The 21,241-nt window shown below is 54.8% G+C and overlaps 2 protein-coding genes across 5 annotated transcripts in view; both read left to right on the plus strand.

Moving 5' to 3' along the window:
* Positions 1–8,171, plus strand: part of GDPD5 (glycerophosphodiester phosphodiesterase domain containing 5) — an 82,614-nt gene extending 74,443 nt beyond the window's left edge. For 3 of the 4 annotated variants that reach the window (XM_044258515.1, XM_044258513.1, XM_044258516.1), the window contains 5 exons: positions 95–242; positions 1,448–1,530; positions 2,071–2,085; positions 4,259–4,371; positions 7,170–8,171. In XM_044258515.1, coding sequence (XP_044114450.1) covers positions 95–242; positions 1,448–1,530; positions 2,071–2,085; positions 4,259–4,371; positions 7,170–7,318 — 508 coding nt within the window. In that variant the 3' untranslated portion in view covers positions 7,319–8,171. The remainder of the gene's footprint in view (positions 1–94; positions 243–1,447; positions 1,531–2,070; positions 2,086–4,258; positions 4,372–7,169) is intronic. The other variant, XM_044258517.1, reaches the window with a different exon arrangement.
* KLHL35 (kelch like family member 35) lies at positions 7,526–21,046 on the plus strand. Its single transcript, XM_044260204.1, has 8 exons — positions 7,526–7,694; positions 10,639–10,771; positions 13,476–14,360; positions 15,516–15,700; positions 17,314–17,432; positions 18,048–18,236; positions 19,609–19,797; positions 20,765–21,046. Exons 1-8 carry the CDS (start codon positions 7,526–7,528, stop codon positions 20,951–20,953), a joined length of 2,058 nt encoding a protein of 685 aa, XP_044116139.1. The 3' UTR covers positions 20,954–21,046.
* The last annotated feature ends 195 nt before the right edge of the window (positions 21,047–21,241 follow it).

The following is a 21,241-nucleotide window of genomic DNA, read 5'->3' on the forward strand; positions in this document are numbered from 1 at the left end:
CAGCTATGAGGACAGCGGGTTCATAAAGGGGTCCCACGCTGGGCCCAGAAGCCCCCCTCAGAGGGCTGACCGCCTCTGTCTGCCTGCCCCACAGGGACTATGCGTCCTGGAACCTGAGTGTGAACCTCTACACGGTCAACGCGCCCTGGCTCTTCTCGCTGCTGTGGTGCGCGGGGGTTCCCTCCGTCACGTCCGACAACTCCCACACCCTGTCCCAGGTGCCTTCCCCGCTCTGGATCATGGTGAGTTGGGGAATGGGGCGGGGGGCAGCGGGTCCCTGGGGGTGTGTCGAGAGAACCTGGGGCATGAGGTGGGGGCAGGCCCCACGCTTGGGGCTCTCTGGTGAGATCTCAAGCGGGGAACAGCGTGGGAGGAGGATTTTCATGACCTCTGGGCTCTGCACTGGGGCACTAGGGGGTGGGAAGAACCTGGGCCCAACCCATGGGGAGAACAACATCATTCAACGGCCCTAGAGAAGTAAATTACTACTTGGGGCTTGGGTTTTGGGGATTGATAATGTTGTGTTTTAAAGGAAGGGAAGGCATTAGAAAAAGAGTAACAACAGAACAAGGATAGGGGACAGTATATGCTATTCCGAGAGTACAGCAAATAAAACCAATTTTTACCTGGCTGAGCGAAGCTCTCCTGACAGGCCTGAGCTCCAGTCGCTCGGGGCACCCCTGACCTCCCCGCTGTGCTCCACTGCCACCTCCCTGAGGACGTGATAGCCAGTCCAAGGGTCTCGTTATGGCTGAGACAGTGTCAGGCTCACTGAACCAAATCTAGGTTATGGACGATGTGTCCATCCACCTGCCCACTGTCCTTACAAACCTCCAAGGGCTCTGCTCAGGACAAGGTGAAGTGACTTACTAATAGCAGCAGCAGCAATGAGGACACTCGCATTTTCAGGTCACAGGAGCTGACCAACAGCAAGGACTCCAGGCGCAGCCCCGTCCCTCCTCCAGTTTACCTGAGCTCGAGGGCCCGGGAGGCCTGGCCGCACTGGAGGCTTCGCCCTCCTTGGCCCCCGGAGGGGGAGCCCCTGCACTCCACACCCTACGGTGACACACGTACTCTTACACCCGCACAGATGTCCTACGCCTCTCCACACATACGCCTACATTTACACCTCCACATTCAGCTGTCTGCCATTTACTCCCCTTCCACTCGGAGCCCCCTTAAACACACAAATCCTCCAAGCTTATTAACACATGCCCCCTTCACCCTGACCACTGTGTCTCTTACGCCACACACACAAGCCCACAGTGCTCAGAGCCCACACCTACAAAATACTATCTCAAGGCCCCAAGCCCCAAAGTCCCCTCTAGATCCTCCGTAGCCCTTCCCTGATGGTGACGTGGGGTCGTCCTCCCCATGGAATCTCAGTCTGGAGGTCTGGTATGAACCAGCCAGAACTGAAAACTGGCCACGGGTCATCTGTCCACAGCCCCCTGATGAGTACTGTCTCATGTGGGTGACCGCGGACCTGATCTCCTTCACGCTCATCATCGGCATCTTCGTGCTCCAGAAGTGAGTGGGCTCTGACCCCCTTGCGTGCCCCACAGACCCAGCCCCTGCCCCAGCCAGGTAACCCTCCTCCTGAGCCCGTGGCCAGGAGAAGCCCTGCCTGGGCAGCCTGTTCAGGGTAGGACTGCCCAGCGGGGGCCCCCCAGCCCCTCCTCCTCAGCCAGCACGGGTGGCTTCTGGAATGAGCCCCCAGCTGGGAGCCCAGAGCCAGCCTCGGCCATGACCTGCTCTGTGGACTCTGGCGGGTTGGGCTCCTCTCCGGCTGTGTCCTCACCTGTTCCCCAGGGTCTGGGCTGTCACCAACACCCAGCACTCAGGTGTGCCATGCTGGAGACCTCCTGCCTGTCAGGGTGGCAGCGGGGAAGTGGGGGGTTTGTCTGGGGGAGGGCTTAGGGCCAGGCAGGGGCCCCCAATCCGGCCACAAACAACTGGCTGTTTTATTCCTGACTGACGTTCTTTCTCTGTCACTCACCGCTCTGATCCGGCGCATGTCCCTCCTCTCTCTCCCCACCCCCCTCTCTGCTGCACTCTGGCCTCTCACAGCTATCACTTGATCAGGTAATTCTGGTGTGGTCTTCCTCTCCTGCTCCTCTTTCTCCCTCCTCCTCACCATCCCCTTCTCCAGTTCCACCCGAAAACCGGCTGTGCACCAAGCCTATGCCTGGGTCAGGGTCCCTGGTGGGCCACCCTCCCAGAATCCTCCCCTGGTAGCCTGATGCCTCCTGCTGTCCCCTGCACTCCTCTCCCCATCTCACCATGTGTGGTTCCCCTTGCTGTTTCTGTGGATGAAAGGAAGCCAGCGCTTCCTAGCAGGTGGCTGACCTGGCCTCTCTCAGCGCCAAAGCAGCTCCCTCCAGGGAGGGACTGTGCCTGGCCACCCCTCCCAAGGCTGGCACTTGCAGGGGCCTTCACTACTGCCCCGAGCAAACCCTACCAAGTTCTGTCTCTCCCCTCCCATCTCTCGGTGTCTCCCCTTGGGCTTTGCCTCTTGAATCGTTGCTTATCTTTCTGTGTGTCTCTAATCTCTCTCACTCCCCATTTCTGCCTCCTACCCGACTCCTCCCACCTTATACACACAGCCTCCCTGCTTTCCCCTGGGGGAACCTCCAGTGGTTGAGCTTCCTGTCCTAGATGTACCTGGCTGCAGAGACCCTGGCATGACTCCTTCCTCCTGGAAGGAGGAATACTATGAATTTCCAACATGAGTCCTAGGTCTGGGGGATCCAAGCCCCCACCTTGGTCCAAAGCCTTGGCCCTCCTGGTGACAGCTTCCCAAATTGCTCCCTGGATGAGGGACGTTGCCCAGCGAAGGGACACGTACTGGTCCTTCCTTCCTCCTCTCCATCAGCAGACGCCCCCATGTGCTGCTGCTGTGCTGGGCCTCTAGCAAGGAGCCAGGCCTTCACTGTCGGAGCCCCAGGGTGCTAGGGGGCAGCCGAGGTGGCCCAAGTGCTGGAATGGACAGGCCAGGCCCACTCAGTGTCCAGCCAGGGCCATGACATGGTCTTCATGGGGGTCAGGAGAGGACTGACAGAGGAGGGGACCCTGAGGGAGGCCATTCCCCGCAGGACCCCTTCCTCCCTTCATACAGTCAACAGATACCCTGGGCACCTGTCACACAGCAGGTACTAAGGTTGGCGCCAGGGACACTGTGACAAATGAGAGACCCAGTCGCTGCCCTCATGGACATGTAGGGCAGCCAGCCCAGCCAGACCACAGGCTGCCTTCCCCTCTGCTTCTTGCTTTCCCCTGTCTGTCTGCTCTTTTAATTCACCCACCTGCCTGTCCATCTGTCTGTCCATTTCTGCTGTGCTGACCCCATCTGGAAACACCTGATTTCTCATGGAGTTTGGGCTCCCCCTCCCACCCCAGCAGGACTCAGTGCCTGGGGGGTTGGGTTCTTATTTCCAAGCTGACCCCTGCTTCTCTTGGTGGGAGTGGGGGTGGGGGTCCAGTGAATCTTGCAGTCTAGTCCGCAGGAAAAGTCTTAAGTTTGGACACCAGGGATTTAGGGCTGGTTGAGAAGAACTGCAGGGCAAGACCTGTTGAGGCAATACCTGCCCTGGTCTGGGCACAGGACTCCACCTCCCCGGCTCGGCCTGGCCCCTGCATGTCCCGCACAGCCCCATCTCTTGCCCGCCAGCCTCCTTTTATTCCCGCCTCCCCACGAGGGAAGAGGCCCCTCCTCCAGGGCTGCTGGAGCAGAGCAGCCTATGGCCCAGACACCCTTACCTCTGAACCTGTGAAGACAAGGCCCCCACAGCCTCCCCTCCCTCCCTCACTTCCCCTCTGGCTTCACTAGCCTGGCCCTGATGAGGAAGCTGGAGGATACAGCAGCTGGGACTCCCTGAGATTGGTGTGTACCCCACAGATGGGTGTCAGAGTCATGCCTGCTAAGCTCTCCCCCAATTTGTCCCATTCAGAGTCTGTGTGCAACTGTGGGCACCTGACACACAACTCCCCAGCCCCAAACAAACCATCTTCGGGGCAAGGGGACCTGATCGTGGGTTCCGGGGACAAGGGGGAGGCCGGAGAGCCCTGGCTGAGAGTCAGCAGACTCCAATTCAAGCCCTATAGCTCTGCCCTCATCTGGGCCTCTATTTCCCCATCTGTAGTCAGACAAGAGTCTTGCCGGTCTCTCAGGCCAAATCCAGATAGGCTCTGGGACTGGACAGGACCCTGCTCCAGGGAAGGGTGGGAAAGGACCTGTGCCCGTGGGCCATCTCTGCAGGTGGCGCCTGGGCGGCATACGGAGCTACAACCCTGAGCAGATCATGCTGAGTGCTGCAGTGCGTCGGACCAGCCGGGACGTCAGCATCATGAAGGAGAAGCTCATCTTCTCAGGTAGGCAGCCCTGCAAGTTGAGGCAGGCCATGGGCTCGGTTACCTCAGCCCCCGACATGCACACACACCTGCAGGTGACACATATAGGCAGGAACACAGCATGGACAAACATCTGTGCCCCTGGCTTCACAGACACAGAGAGAAACTCACACCCCTCCTCACGCGGTCATCAGCTCCAAACCCCATGGTTGTCAGCCCCATGGGTGGTGGGCAGGGGCTGCTTTTATGTCTCACCTCTCTCTGCTTGTTTATACACCGTAAATATTAATTTTTCACTCTTGCTGGCTGCCAGACCCCATTGACATTCCAGTCTGATGGAAGAGGGAGCTGTATAAATAAATACATAGAAAACTGGGTGCCACTAGAGCTCGGGGTGCCTGGGTGGCTCAGTGGGTTTGGCCTCTGCCTTCAGCTCAGGTCATGATCCCAGGGTCCTGGAATCGGGCCCCGCATCGGGCTCTCTGCTCGGCGGGGAGCCTGCTTCCCCCTCTCTCTCTGCCTGCCTCTCTGCCTACTTGTGATCTTTGTCTGTCAAATAAATAAATAAATAAATAAATAAATAAATAAAATCTTTTAAAAAAAAGAAAGAAAAGAAAAGAAAACTGTGTGCCACTAGAGCTCTAATGGGCATGCTGAGCCAGAGTGGGGTACAGAGGAGAGTGGTCAGAGCTCTCTGGGGCAGTGAGGGTCTCGGGGCCCACTTTGCAGGGTGACCTAGCTGGAATAGGAAGGACACACAGGAGGAGCCTGGGTAGTTGGTTGGAGATGAAGGCTGACTGAGCAGAGGAAAGGAAGGGTATCCAGGCAGGAAAAGCCAATGTTCAGAGGTAGTGAGGGGCTATGGCTTACTGGGGTACCAAGAACTATCCACCATTCCATATGGCATGAGGGGTGGCCTCATGTTCACTTACCCCAGCAAGGCACTAGGGAGACACTCAGGCCTCACCCTGAAAGCAGAGTGAGGTCATGGGCAGGTCTGTCCTTGTTACAGTAGGGCCATAACAAGCACCACAAGCTGGGGGGCTTAACCAACAGAAATTTATTGTCTCTGTTCTGGAGGCTGGAAGTCCAAAATCAAGGTGTTGGCAGGGTCGCTTAATTCTGAGGGCCATGGGAGAAGGATCTGGTCCTTCTCTCCTTGACTTGTGGGTGGTCCTCTTTGTGTTGACATGGTGTTCTCCCAGTATGCATCTATGTGTCCAAACCTCCCCTCTTCATAAGGTCACCAGGCAGACTCAACTGGGGCCCACCTTAATGACTTCATCTTAACCAATTACCATCTGCAACAACCTTATTCTCAAAGTCACATTCTGGCAGTACTGGGGGTTAGGACTTCAGCCTATGATTTTGGGGGAGAGCACAATTCCACCTATAACAAGTATGGATGGTGGACAAGAGGGGGAAGCTGGAGGCAAAGAAACCAGTAACTTGGGAGAGACTGAACATGGGAACACAGAGGAGAGGAGAGATTTGAGGGATATTTAGAAGCCAGATGGGCTGGGGTTCAAATCCCAGCTCTGTCCCCACCTAGACAGGTGAACGAGAGCATGCTGGTGTCAGACTCCTCTGTAAAAGGGACTGGCACTCCTTCACAGTGTGCTTGACAGTTAGAACCACACCTGGCCCAGAGGTATGCTCAGTAACCACTGTCTGAATAAATGACACCCCAGTGGGGGTGACTGATTTGGGGACTGGTTCCCGGGACTGTGTGAACATCCACTCATTCATTCACCCCTTTATTTATTCATTCCTTCATCATATGAACTCGTTACTGTGTTAGGTGCCTAGGAGTCCCAGATTCTTGCCTATGGGGCACTTGTATTCTCCTGCCTTGGCTCAAAAGGAGCTTCTCTGAACACTAAGGGTGGGTTGGAGTGCCTCCCCTGGTGACCCGCAGCCCTCTAACCTGGGGAGCTCCTGGGATGAGGGGCCAAAGGTACCTACCTGGGGTGCCCAGGCTTCTATAGCCTGGCCCAGAGAAGTCAGAAGGAGCAGGGAGAATGAACAGAAAAAACAGGCCAGCCCCTGGACCTGGCACCCCAGGCACCCCCATCCTTCAGTGCCAAAGGCCATTCATTGAGCACCTTCTGAGGGCAGGCTCAGGCCAGCCACAGTCCTCCCCCACCCTGCCCACTCCAGGCTGAAAAGTCCTTTACAGAGCCCCTCAGCCTCCCCTCCCCTCAGGGTGGGCTTAGCTCCACTCAGCAGACCTTTTCTGAGCCTCTTTTCTATGCCCAGTGCTGTACCAGACAGCAAGACACAGATGCCCAGACCTCCCCGCTGTGCTGCATGTACTCCGGCTAGTGGGGTCACAGGTAGGGATGATAGAAGAGGTGATGGGGCAGGGGGAAACAGGAGCTCGGGGGGCCGTAAGGAGGCCCCATTCCAGCTTGAGGGGGCTCAGGGGAGGCTTTTAGGAGGTGGTAATAACAGATATGAGAACAACTGAGCCAGATTTTAAGAAAAGGAGGTGTTGACAGGGAGGTCACTCTCAGGAGAGGGGACAATGTGTACAAAGGCCCTGAGTAGAATAAACACACGGGCACAAAGGTCAGGAGGGGACAGATGGTTTTCTGGGGCTGGAAGGCGGAACAGCAGAGGAAAGGAGACTGAGTGTCTGCAGAGTCCAAGGAGGGCCTTGAAAGCCAACTCAGCAGCAGACCCAAGTCCAGTGATCTCATCAGCCTCCAAGTGCCTGACCAGGGCTTGCTGCAGGGTACTCTTCCCACTTCATCTGCCAGCCATCCTCATTGACCCCATTCTCCCCACTCCCATTCTGCCTCCCTCCGGCCCCACAGAGATCAGCGACGGCATGGAGGTCTCCGATGAGCTCTCTGGATGCTCAGACCACAGTTACGACACGTACACCACCAGTGCTTCCACCCCTGCGGATCACCGAAGGAGTGGCAGCCGCACCAAGACTCTCACGGACCGGGATGGGCGTTAGCTGAAACCCTGTCTGTCTCAGCCTGAACCTAACGTGGAGATCAGGGAACCCATAAGAGCTGGCAGAAGCATGTCTGCATGGGGAGTGCACTGGGAGCTGGCTCCACTGCCTCCTCGTTGGCTCCAGCCCTCTGTCAGCCATGGCCTCCCCTGGAGGGGGCTCTCCTCTCTCCTGAGGCCCGCTTGGGTCAGGACTCCAACCTTGCAGATGCCCCTGCAGGCCTGGGGCTCCTTCTGGAAAGTTTGGGGCCTGGGGCCTGGCCCTCCCCTGGAGGCCTTCCCTTATATCCTGATCTGGAAGGTTGCTGAGTCACTGGACTATGCCCTGGCCCCTGTGGCAGCTGAGAATGTGGATGTCCACATGTCTATGCTCAGAGGCAACTGACTTCTGCATGTCTCCTGCCTTGAGGGCCTGGGCTAGGCCTCTGCCCCCAGCAGCTCTGTTCTTCATGTCGGTCTCAAAAGCACAAGGATTTTCAGCCCAGGAGGAAAGCCTGCTGCAGTGGTGGAGACACTCCTCCCCAACCAGCCTCATACCACGACTGGCCCTGCCCTGGGAGAAGGACCGAAGCCAAGTCCCCAGGAGCAGCTAGAAATGGCCAGAAGCGTAGGCTTAAGGCTACTTTTACAAACCCTGACCTAAGTTTCCAGCAGGTCTCTAAGGCAGACAGGCACAGAGACCCAAGAGATCCACAGACTGACACAACCTCAGGTTTCCGCATCAGTGGCCACAGGGCAGTGGTCACTTGGGAAGAGCGTTCTAGGCATGGCCAACGGTGGGCATGTGCCCAAGGAGGTCTACAGCGGAGTGAGCCTGAGGGCCTCGGCCAATATGATTAAAGCTGCCATCTTGACATGTGTCGTCTCTGAATGGTCTTTGGGAGGGAAGGGATAGGGTTTGCTGGGTTTGGGATTCATTTTGAGGTCAATGATTTGAGGAGGAAGCATTCTCAGAAATGAATGGAAGAGCGCAGGTTGTTTGGACCCCTACCCAGCATCACCAGGACACCGCGACTTCATGAACAGCCTTGGGGTTGGGTTCTAGAATCCCCATATTGTAGTGGGGGGAGACGGTCCTGGAGTGGTAAAGTGACCATCCAAAGTCACACAACTTAGTATGGGCAAAGCCAGAAGCCCACCCAAGCTCTGGCCCCAGAGTGGATGCATGGCCTCTGTAACCAGCCAGAATGGCAAGGCGGATGGGGAAGTTTCCTGGGTCTGATATAGGGCTGGGTGGCGGAACTAGCAGGTCCCCTCACAGCCACATGGAGGCTTTCTGAGGTGCTTCCAAGAAGTTTATCTCTTCTCCAAATAGGGGTCTTCTGGATAGAATTCTTGGGGTCTGAGCAATTCTGGCACCTTCTTGGAGGAAAGGAAAAGAAACCCCTCCCAAATGCTGGAATTCAGACTGGGACCCCACATTAACCTCTAGGACTGCCCTCTAGGAACTGTGAGGGGATTCACCCTCCTTTCCTCCTACTGAACATCTGCCAAGTGCATCCCTTCCTGGGACAGAGGTCAATTCCCCCCTCTCCCTGGCCATGAAGTATAAGGGGAATCCTGAATGGCTGGATCAGGGATGGGGCACACTGCTCCGCTCACAATGCCTCAGTAACTGCTCCAGCCTCTGGCAGATGCACCCAGGAAAGTGGATTTGACCTTTCATTCCAGCCTTTCCCTGTCCCATCAGTGCTCCTGGCCAGGCTATCCCAGGCTCATGGCCACACTTGGGCTATCTGAGACATCCCTGATCCTTCAGGGATCAATACCACTTGACCTGAAGAGTTACTGAGAACCCCATCTTCCTGATGCCGTCCCCCACATTCTCCACTTGTCTACAGAGGACAGAATGACTGCCTTGTTTGCAGGAAAACCAGAGATGGGACCCCTTCCCTTCCCATTTCTTCCCTCCTGCCTTGGACCTCAGGGGTGCGGCCCCTACCAGGCAGAGCCTGCCCTCCACCTGCTCCAGGGCCCTCCTTCCCAGGTACAGATATAAAAGGGCCCAAATCTCTCTTGTCCTTTGACGCCCAGCAACACACATCTCCTTCTTTAGGGAGAAAGCAGATATACCATTCCCTGGCATGGGGTACACGAAACAGACGCTGCCCCTAGGCCTCAGGACACACACTTGGCCAGCATCACAGTGACTGCACCACAGCTCCTTCCACAAACTCAGCCCATCCAAGCTGGCCAGGCCACGTTCCTGCAGCACCCAGGCCTCACGGACTCCACACAGCACATAGCTTTCACTGACAAACCTCCCCTTGAGGGTCACAACAACTCAATAAGATACGGCAGGGCAGGAACTGTGCGCCTCCCTCCTGCCAAGATGAAGAACTGGGCCAAGGGATGGGCAATGATCTGCCTAGGGCTACGTGGTGGGGCACGGCAGTTCCTGGACCAGACCCCAAGTGCCCTGGGCCTATCTAGGCTTTCATCAGAGTAACCTCCTCCCAACTGCTGTCCTCCTCCATGAAGGCAAATCTTACCGGCCTCTCAAACACCAGGCCCTGTGGCCCTTTGTGGAGGCAGTAAATGATCTGGGACCAGCATATGGGGTGACCTCCTCTGGCTCCTGGAGGCCAGGCCGGCCCAGAGCTGCCTCCTCTCATCTACACCAACCAGGCCTGCTCCGTAGCACCATGGCCTCCTTAATGAGTCCCCTCCAACACGGGTCCATTGCTGAAAACCACCTCAACTCATACCATGCCACGAACGTAGGACACTCACGGGCCACAAGACACAGCCCCCTTTCGTGCATAGACAGACCTATGTGATCACACACAGGATCACACAAACACAAAGATGGACACACCGGACAGATAACCAGACACATGAAGTCCTACTATGACAATGTCTGCTGTCAAACAGGAACACAAGCAGAGTCTCACAGAGGCAGGAGGGAATCTGAGACCCCTAAGCTACCCAGCCATGGTGTGAGTCACACCTGCAACCACACAGTCACACCCACCACGTCCCTGCATGCTCCCACACTCACATACAGGGGCCCTGGAACACCGCCACCCTCACAACCCCCCAGAAACACTCCGACTGCTTAGGGCAGGCCCCACACACACCTTCACATCCATGCATTTATTCAGGGGCATGGCCAGGGCCAGATCAGCTCCAAACAGGTACAAGGATCCCCGAGATACATGCACGGTCAATGCCATGCTTACTTTCCACCTCCTTCCTTCCCTCCCTCCCTCCCTCCCTCCTGGGGCTGGCCCAAGAATGGAACAAAAGCCCAGCGTCCCCTCCTCCCCCTCCTCTTCTCCCCCCTCCCCGCTGGCGTCCAGCCCCTTTGTCCTCCTGCAGCTGAGCTGGAGCAGGAGTCCAGGCAGAGCGGCAAGGACACCGGAGCGCAGACTGCCAGGGTGCAGCAGCGGGACGTACAGGAGTGGTCAGGAAGAGCAGCAGCTGCAGAGCACCTGGGTGAGGCCATGGCCAGGTAAGTGCCAGGTACATCCAGGGACTTGGTCCCTGAACGGGCAGGGCTGTGTGGTGTCTACAAGGCTGAGTATGTGTGTGTTTGTGTGCGTGTGACTGGGTGTGGGTGTGAACAAGTAACAAGGGGGCATGCCAACTTCTAGGGGCAGAACCTCTTAGTTTTCATCAGGACTCTTGGCTGGAGGTACCTAGATTCTTAGCTAGGACGGGAGAATGTGCAGTGGAGCCTGTGCTGGGAATCCCTACTGTCCACATTGCAAGTGCGTCCTCCAGCCCCCAGACTGGGAATCCCCAGGATGGAAACTGTCCGAGGTCCCAGTGTGACCACAGTGCCTGGCACAGTAGATAGTAGTAGAAAGAATGAAAAAGTACTGGTGCACTTCCCAGACGACTCCCTGTCCCCTCGCAGCCAGCCCCTTGTGCCGCAGGAAGAGGGCCCTCCTCACCCCCAAAGAAACCTGTCCTCCTGGATCTCAGCTCAGGGGCTGGCTGCTTTCTTGGCAAGCAGCCAGCACAGAATGGACTGGGGGCAGCATGCTCTAGGTGACCTCTCTCACCTCCCTCAGCTGGTCCTGGGTTGCTGCTTAGGAGATGCCCTCACCCTAGCAAGTATGGCTGAGTACCTAGGCATGCAGAATCTGGTGCCAGGTGGGTTCAGGGCCCAGCCCCTCTACTTGGGCATAGTTAGCTTCCTGGGACCCTGCCCACCAGGGAGCTCATTTCTATAATCCTGACAAGGGGATACACCACCCCGGATGACTGGGGCACGGGCAGTGAAAGCCAGATCTGACCTCCAGGGCAAAGCAGTCTCAGAGGCGGCAGAACACTTGGGATTAGGAGATGGAGGGAGAGGCAAGAGGTAGAGGGCCGAGCTGTGCTCCCCTAGAGTAAGTTGCCACATAAAGAAGTGATCTCCCTGCCCAGGGAGGTGTGCAAGCAGAGACTGCGTATTCATAATTATCAAATAATAACCAGCCCAGTACCATGTCCCAGTCTGTAGAGTGCTTTCACAAACACCCCTCCTTTGATCCTCAGAGCAACCTCTGAAGGGCCAGTTTCCTGTGTGCTTCTTTCCTTAGGACAAACTTAACAAAGGGCGGGGGCATCTAAGGGTTGTGAGGATCAAACGAAATTACGTACATAAAAGCCAGCACACCTGATGTGCTCCCTTCCTCTTGTGTTAGCTGAGTCTGTGCTATGTACCTAGCACTTTTCATATTCCACTTCATAAGCAAGCGTTGCAACAGTGCTGTGAGGTGGGTGTCACGATCCCATTTCAGAGGAGAAAACTGAAGGAGAGTGACTTGCCCAGTGAGTCAGTGACAGAGGCAGGTATAGAACCCGGATTAGTCCTTAGAGCCAGCTCCTTCTATCCCCCTGGCCCAGTGCTTCCTTGAGAACACAGAGAGAACTCACTAGAGAGAGGGCTAACTTCGCTCTCAGACTGGGTTCTAGTCTCCTGCCCTCCTTCCCTCTGGGCCTTAGCAAAGATTGTTCTCTAAATGGAGACGTCCTCCCTGCACTCCCTTCCGTTCTCTGGGCTTTTTCTCCCTATGCTTCTCAGTCTGAAGATTCTTCCTCAGGGCTACCTTCCCTGACTCCCCTCCAACAGGGACTAGTGCCCCTACTATCGGCTCCCACAGTACCCCATGAGACCCACACCAAGCTGTGAGGTCCAGGAGAGCAGGATCTATGCCTGTCCTGCTCATTACCTGGCACAGAAAAGGCTCTAAATATATGTCAGATATTCACTCTGCTTAAACAGATATTAACTGAGCACTTGCTGTAGGAGAAGCTGATATTAAATAGAATAATTGGGTGCACTTGGGTGGCTTGGTCCTTAAGCGTCTGACTTCAGCTCAGATCATGATCTTGGGGTCCTGGGATCCTGCCCAGTGTCGGGCTCCACACTCAGCGGGGAGTCTGCTCATCCCTCTCCCTCTGTCCCTCCCCCAGCTCCTTCATGGAACACACTCTCTAATATATATATATATATATATATATATATATATATATAAATTTTTTAAAAATCAGGGTTTGGTCAGTGCGGAACACCTAAGGGGATCAGGAGACAGAACAGGGTGACAAGGAGGAGCACAATTATTCCTCCCCACACCACACTAGGTCTCTGTGGGGTAGCCTGAATCCCTTCTGCAGCTCCTGTCAGGGGACCCTTCCTATACAGGTATTTTGTGCAGGTTCCTGTAAGGTCCCAGTCCTCCCGTTCCGGACCTTAGAGAGCTAAAGTCTCCCTACTGTTGGCGGCCACGGGCACTGCTTTAACCCTGGTGGGAGGTCCTAAACACTGTCTACGTATTTGTAAATCGTTCCCTTATTAGACTATCCTCAAATTATCCCATTTGAGAGCTTGCCATCTGTCTCCTGCTGATGGTGACGACAATTCAACGAGTCTGAAGAACAGAAAGAGTAATATGGCTGAAGTGTGTGAGGAAGGAGGGGATATAGCTAAGGCAGGGCCTAGTCCTCTAGTAGGCAGGGACTAGATCACTGCAGCCATTAGGACTCAGATCAAGGGATGAAAGGAAGAGCAGCTGCGTAAATGAAAGCACGTGCATCACATTCACACATGCCGGCTTGGGTAAACCAGGGAACAAACGACGGAACCAACGGATGAAGGGCCTCCTGCTCTCTCTCCCAACCCACCAGGCGGATTTCCGACGCTGTTTGTGTTCTTTACATGGCAGGATGCTGGAGGGCCCATTGCTGGAGGAGTCGGAGCCCGGCTCCCTGGCGCCGTGCGCGGGGTCCTGCCACGCACAGCGCGTTCTACAGACTCTCAACGCGTACCGGCGGAGCGGCACCCTCACAGACGTGGTGCTGCGCGCCGGTGGCCGCGACTTCCCGTGCCACCGCGCGGCGCTCAGCGCGGGCAGCGCCTACTTCCGCAGCCTGTTCGCAGCCGGGCAACCGGAGCGCGGGCAACCGGAGCGCGGCCTGCCCGTGGTGCCCCTGGCGCCCGTGGCCTCGGAGGCGGGGCCGGACGCGGCAGCGGCGCTGGCAGTGGTGCTCGACTACGTGTACGGCGCGGGCGTGCGGCTGCGCGCTGAGGACGAGGCGGCGGCTGTGCTGGCGCTGGCCGAGCGTCTGGGCGTGGCGGGCCTGCGCGAGGCCTGCGCCAGCTTCCTGGAGGGCCGTCTGCGCGCCGCCAACAGTCTGGCGCTACGTCGCGTGGCCGCCGCCTTCTCGCTTGCCTCGCTGGCCGAGCGCTGTGGCCGCGTGCTGCGCCAGGCTTTCGTCGAAGTGGCGCGCCACGCCGACTTCCTGGAGCTGGCGCCTGACGAAGTGGCGGCGCTGCTGGCCGACCCGGCCCTGGGCGTGGCGCGGGAGGAGGCCGTGTTTGAGGCGGCCATGCGCTGGGTGCGCCACGACGCGCCGGCCCGCCGTGGACAGCTGCGGCGCCTGCTGGAGCACGTGCGTCTGCCCCTGCTGGCGCCCGCCTACTTCCTGGAGAAGGTGGAGGCCGACGAGCTGCTGCAGGCCAGCCGCGAGTGCCGCCCGCTGCTGCTCGAGGCCCGCGCCTGCTTCATCCTGGGCCACGAGGCCGGGACGCTGCGGGCCCGGCCACGGAGGTATGGCTCCTTGCCCCCTTGCCTTCCACCCGCCCTCATCCCCAATTCTGCAACCATTCATACTTGTGGCATCCTTTAATTCAATCACTTAATCGTGCTTCTGGAATGGGCTTTGCTCATTCATTCAGTACAAATTTCATGGGCTTGGTATTAGGAATTCTGCCCTTGGAGAATTCACAGCCCAGTGGGGGAGAGGCAGGGATCTCACACCTTGCACACATCTTTCCTCTTGCCCATACATCCATAATTCTGAGTGCTGCTCCTGTGTGGATCTTGTCTGGGTGTCCCGTAATTGGAAATACCCTTTATCCTAAAAATAGGGCCTGGTAAAAAATGAAAGAGACTTACTCTCCCACCCCTGGAATGCCAGGCCAGACTTTGGTTGAAGTAGTCCAAGACAAGCTGTCGTCTTCCAGGGGATAGAAGACAGGATGCCCCTGTCTTAACACACTCTCTCCAACACTTAAGCACAGGGCCTGCTACAAAGAAGGTGCTCAATATCTGTCAAAGAAATAAGATAGGAAGCTGGTGGCTTGGTTTGGAAATTCTGGTGGAGTCAGAAGCCTGAGGGGTTGGTTAGTGGGAGGGAAGAATGTTTTACTGAAGGGGTGTGTATGCTAGTCCAGTGGAATTAGTGATTAGGGAATGGGTTTAGGAAATGGTTATAGTAGGAGGGAGGCAGCAGAATTAGCAGCCAGGGATGAAGGGCAGAAAAGGGTAAAGAGAATGGGTTAGTGGCAGCCAACCTGGGCTTGAATTCCAGCTCTCTCACTTATTGGCTCCATGATTCATGGCAAGCCAAAGTTTATGAGCATCAGTTTCCCATTCTGCAAAAGGAGGAAAACCCCTGCCTAATAAAACTATCGTAAGGATTAAACGAGGTGACTTCTCTAGGTAAGGACTCTGTAATGATCCTTTCCCTGTAATTTAGATGTCGGTAGATTGGGGTTAAGGATCGGTGACTTGTCTTCCCATCGATACTAGGGAAGGAGGTTGGAAGTGGCAGAGTCCAGCATGGGACAGGCGGGCAGGGAGTGCAAAAGGGCATAAGAGCACGGAAGAGCAGCAGGATGGTACAGTGTGGTCAAAGAGAAGATGAGAGAGGGCCAAAACTTGGGTGTGGGTCAACGGGCATTGGGCTTATCCCCACGCCAGATTCATGGACCTAGCTGAAGTGATCGTGGTCATCGGCGGTTGCGACCGCAAGGGGCTCCTGAAGCTGCCCTTCACTGACGCCTACCATCCAGAGAGCCGGCGCTGGACCCCACTGCCCAGCCTCCCAGGCTACACGCGCTCAGAGTTCGCTGCCTGTGCTCTCCGCAATGACGTCTATGTTTCCGGTAAGGGCAGGGCCGCAACGGGAGCCCCGCAGGATTGGCTGTTTGCCTCATTCACGCCACTCCCTTTTTCTCCAACCGCGAGGTGGGGGTGGGATTTTCCCTGATAACCTACAGCTATTGGCTGAGCTGGTATGTAGTCCTGCAGGGCCAGTGATTGGTAGGACCCCGACTGTCAGCAATGTCCACTTTGATTCGTATTACTATTAATTACTTCTCTTTCTCTAGCCAACTATGTACAGAACATTATGCTTCACAGCTTACATAAGTTACTCAATTTCTGCTACAACCCCATTTTACAGGGAGGTTAAGAATTTTCCCATTATCTCAAAAATGGTTAAAGGGAAGAACACGGATTGGTTTGATACCAGTGGATTGTGCCCTTCCTGATGGTCAGGCCCTAGAGAGAGAATAAAACAGGCCCTGCCCCCCTGGAGATGGGTAGACAGAGACTTCACTTTACCACCAGACTTTTCAGCTGGATCTTGAAAATCTGGAGGAAACAGCATAGACAAAGGCATGAAGACAGGAATGTGAAGAAAGGAACCCCAGGTGCTCAGGTCTCCAAAGTGCAGGTTGAATGCGTCTGGGAGAGGAGGGGAGGTATTGTAGATGAGGCAGGAAAGGGAGTCAAGTGGGATCAGGGAGGCTTTGACTCCAGGCCGAGGTAGACTGCACTTGTTGTAAGGAGCTGTCAGTGTCTGGGAAGGATAAGGAGCAGCAGAATGAGCCAGGGACTTATTCTGGACTTATTACTGGACAGCTTATCCAGGGCTGCAGATGGCCTACATGGTGAACACCATGTAGGGCCTCTGCTGGGTGCTGGTGGGAATACACAGAGGCAAGGGCTAAAAACAGAGCTGGGGCTTGAGTCATGGGCTCAGGCTGAGGGATGCAGTCAGGGTTGTCCCGGGAAGGCTGCTTCTGAGAGGTGAGTCGCTGGTCAGTAACTCCAGGAGGAATAGGGAAGAGTCCACAGTCTGCATTCCAAGGCCTAACCCCACAGGGCATACCAGTGCTCAACTTGGGAGACTAGAAGCTCTGGTTCTGGTTATTGGAAGGACTAGAGTGAAAGGCTATGGGGCCTTCACAGGGCCTTCCTGGTCTCTAAGCCACATCTGAGTTTCCTGTCTGTAAACTGGGTACAATAATCTTAACACCTGAAGGGGTGAGAACAGACATGAAATCATGAAGGTAAGGGCAGAAATGAGGGAGGGTTACTGAATCAATCACTCTCTACCTTTTCTCATCTAGTGCAGGTGGCTCTGCTTTCCCTCTGCCCCCAGGCCATTGCTGATGCTTGTTTTGGGCATACTCTTAACTTTTCTCTCCAGCTGAATTCTAAGTGGCCCCCTCTTTGCTTCCCAGAGTACAGAGCCTGGCATACCACCATAAGGCACCCAGTAAAGATCATCTCCTTCTCCCTAAATCTCTCAGGCCTTTCCCTTTAAAACTCCCCACCCTTTGTTCTAATTCACATTTTCCCACCATTTGTTCAAAGTACATTGTCTACCCTTAACTCTTCCTTTGGATCTGGGGGCCCTTGTTTCTAGGTCTTTAGAGGTCCTGTTGACCCCAAGAGGGTCTGGAGTCAACAGCTGCTTCTCTTTCCCCAGGAGGCCACATCAACAGCCGTGATGTGTGGATGTTTAGCACCCCTCTGCACTCCTGGATCAAGGTGGCCTCGCTGGTCAAGGGCAGGTGGAGGCACAAGATGGCAGTCATGCAGGGGCAGGTAGGGACACAGCAGCTGCTGCCCTGTGGCTCAAGGCACAGATCAATGGACTTCCTGGGGGAAGATCCTATAAGACAGTCTCTCTGAAAGATGGGATCTCAAGCACCAAAAAGAAAAGATAATTGCCCGAAGTTACATGATAATGCTACTGATAATACTAATTATGCTAACAGCACAGCCTAGTAGTCAGGGGTCAAAGTGTGGGCTGTGGGACCAGACTAGGTGTGAATTTTGACCGGCCACTTAAAAAAAAAAAAAAAAAACTATCTTTGTAAGCTACGTCCTGAATTCAGAAAATAAAAATGCTTCTTAGGATCACTTGAGTAAGGTGATACACTCTCAATAAATTATTAGCTATTATTAAGCATCATCTTGGTGTTGGATATTTGACAGGTCTAATACCCATCCCGGAGGTGGATATCATTACTCCCAGTTAATAGAAGAAGCCCCCTAAGGGAGGCTGCCCAGGCGCTGGCAGTGCTGGGATGTACCTCCTGTGGGTCCGGTGATAGTTTCTCCGTGCATACTGGAGGCAGCGGGCTGAGACACAGAGAAGGCCTTGAGCCTTCAGGGAGGCATCTTCAGCATCCCACCCTTGCTTGTCCTCATCTGCAGCTGTTCGTGGTAGGCGGCTTCGATGGTCTGCGGCGCCTGCGCAGTGTAGAACGCTACGACCCCTTCTCCAACAGCTGGGCATCTGCGGCGCCGCTCCCCGAGGCGGTGAGCTCGGCGGCAGTGGTGTCCTGCGAGGGCAGGATCTACGTGATCGGGGGTGCCGGCCAGGACGGTGTCAGCACCAACAAGGTGGGCATGAACAGGGTGCCGGAAGCCTGCTGTGTGCTGGGCGCAGCGTTGGCACTTTCATGTCCTTGTCTGTTTTCTCACTCCCAACAGCCCTGAGGAGTTGACACCCTGGGTTTCAGCAAGGAAGTGAGTGGGAGACATGACTCCAAGGTCACACAGTGGGTCCAGACCCGAATATTTGAGCTGGTGCCATATGGGTTTCATAGATTTTAAAAATTAAGTTAGGGCAAGGGTGGGATCAATTGAAATGTTTTTCCTTCATTCAAAACAAACAAAAAAAGCTCCCCAGACTATTGAAAACTTAGAAAGCACAGAGAAATAGAAAAAAAATCACCCATGATCCCACCACCAAAGGATAACTACTATTAATATTTTGGTGCACTGCCTTTCAGGCTTCTTCTGAATCTACTTTTGTGTTTCTTTTAGTTGTGTGTTCTTACTGTTAGTAAATTTTGCATTCTTCTTTTTATTCTCATTTAAAAGTAAGCATTTTCCACATGCTTAGAAACTCTTCACAGCCATTATTTCAATGTGTAATAGACTATGGAGTGGATGAACCATAGTCTAGCAACCAAATTTTCTGTTCTTGGATATTTAGACTTTCTGCTAATGAAAATTAATCTTCATAGCAGCTTCCTCCCTCCCCTGATGGCCTCACAAGTCTGTGGTCCTGGGATTTGAATCTTTCCCTAAATAGGATCCCTCATCCCTCCTTATCCCACACCCCTCCCACTGCCCCCCGACACACACACCCCTTCCTGGGGCTGGCTGGGGGAACTGCCCTTTGCTGCAGCACTGATAGGCCATTACAGGTGTCTCCAAGAAAACAAGTGAGGAAACAGAATAAAGGTGAACATGCAGGTAGTAGAAGCCCTCAGAAACTCTGGAAGGTGTGAACAGTGTTGGGCCTGGGAAGCCTGTGGACAGCTGTAGGAATGGGGGCTGCAAGACATCCCAGCTGGAATCTTGTAATGAGCTCAGAGCACCAGGGGGAGAGAAGAGGGCTGACAGTGTAATAAGAAATGCATCTCTGGGCTGGGCCTGCTCTCTGAGGACCTTCTATAGCACTAGTGCAGATGGTACTCCCACCTCCTGGGATGCAGACCTTTTCTGGACCCCGAAAGATGAAGATGCTTTGGACAAAAGCAGTCCAGGGCGGAGGCCAGAATGTAGAACCAGACTGAGCACACTTGAGGGCAGGGATGGTGGGCCTCCTCTGCCCTCCCCTCCACCCCCATATGCTAGCTCAGATCTGGTAGACAGAAGCAAACATGCTGAATGAGTCCCCCTGCTGGGGAGGTGGGAGGATTGCACAGCAGGGCAGTTGTTGGGGAGGTGGTGAGGGTTCACTACAGCCTCTCCTGCCCCTCAGGTGCAGTGCTTTGACCCCAAGGAGGACCGGTGGAGCCTGCGATCTCCAGCGCCTTTCTCACAGCGGTGTCTCGAGGCTGTCTCCCTTGAGGGCACCATCTATGTGGTTGGGGGCCTCATGAGCAAAATCTTCACCTATGACCCTGGCACAGATGTCTGGGGGGAGGCAGCTGTCCTCCCCAGCCCTGTGGTAAGTAGAGGCTCCCAGGCACAGCCTTAGTATTGGTTCCATTCAGGAGAGCAAAGTCCTGGGTTGAAGAATGTGGAACTCAGAGGTTGTGAGTCTGTCTGACTCCATGCTAGGCAATTAGACATAGTTTCTTAGCTTTGTCCTCATTAGGATGATCAGCCTTGTGTTCCACAGATGAAGAGACCAGCCTTGGAGAGACTGAGGCCTTGCCCAAGGCTGCCAGGTAAGCCATGCTAAGGTAGAGCATGGAACCCCAGTTCCAAGTGCTTTAGCCTTAGATGAGGGTCTTGGTCTAAATGACCCTGTAGTCTGTTGTCCTGAAGGCCACCAGCTGGGAACCTGTTGCAGGGAGGTCAAGGTAGAGAAGAGACTTGGTTAAGTTCCCCTGCCCTAGTTATATCAGAGCAGGGAGGTCCCGGCCCTGGAGGCTCTGGCCCCTGCATTCCTGGCCTCCCCTATCTCTTGTACCATTCCCCGAAACTCCAAAGAAACTACATAGGGGTGTGGTTGGATTGGTGTTCCCTGCCAGTTCTGACCTTCAGTGATTCTAAGAGCTTGAGATTCCTGGCTTCTCTGAGTCTGAGATCTCAGGGCAGTAGTGGTGGCAGTGATGGTGATGGCTGTCACTGCTCCTGGAGTGCTTACTGTCTTCCTGGCACTATGTAAAATGCTTCACATGCTTAATACCATTAACTGTCATGGCAACCTTATGAAGAAGGTACGATTATTCTTCTTTGCAGAGGAGGAAACTGAGGCCCAGAAAGCTTAAGTGACTTGTCTAAGGCCATTTAGTAAGGGTTATGCCAGAGATTGAACTCAGATCCACCTAGTTCCTGCCTTTCTGCCATGCAGACTGCCTGCTCGTATTCTGTGGGTCAAGGTTTTATTGTCTGGCCTGGCCTGTTAGGGATAGAGAGAGCCCCACACTGGACCCCACAGCTGATTATCTTTCTGTTTGTCTATCCAGGAGAGCTGTGGTGTGACTGTGTGTGACGGGAAGGTCCACATCCTTGGTGGGCGGGATGATCTCGGGGAGAGCACCGACAAGGTCTTCACCTTTGACCCCAGCAATGGGCAGGTAGAAGCCCAGCCATCCCTACAACGCTGTACCAGCTCCCATGGCTGTATCACCATCATTCAGAGCCTGGGCAGGTGACTCAGACTTGAAAAGCCTGAGCCAGGAAGCAGGCTCACCACTGCTCCCCTCATGGCACCTCCATGTAAATAGCCCTTAATTTATTGCCCCCCTTTCTTGTAGAAATAAAACCTCCTTCAAAGGTTGGGTCTGTGTTCCAGCTCAAGCCTGCTTTGTGTGGAAAAGTAATGCCCAGTATCTGCTCCCTACTTTGACTCTTTACAAATCACCTTCATATGTTACCTCATTTACCTTCAAAATGGCAGTGTGGACAAGTTTTTAAAATTATAAAATATTTCATGCATAAAA

This window comes from Neovison vison, chromosome 7, assembly GCF_020171115.1.
Source record: "Neovison vison isolate M4711 chromosome 7, ASM_NN_V1, whole genome shotgun sequence".
Classification (NCBI taxonomy): Eukaryota; Metazoa; Chordata; class Mammalia; order Carnivora; family Mustelidae; genus Neogale; species Neogale vison.

Excerpts from the sequence above, each read along its gene's own strand:
- KLHL35 (XM_044260204.1), top strand. The coding sequence starts at position 7,526 with ATGCCCCTGCAGGCCTGGGGCTCCTTCTGGAAAGTTTGGGGCCTGGGG. Across the intron at positions 7,695-10,638 it reads CCACATGTCTATGCTCAGAG|CTGAGCTGGAGCAGGAGTCC; the intron begins GCAACTGACTTC and ends GTCCTCCTGCAG. Across the intron at positions 18,237-19,608 it reads ACGGTGTCAGCACCAACAAG|GTGCAGTGCTTTGACCCCAA; the intron begins GTGGGCATGAAC and ends CCTGCCCCTCAG.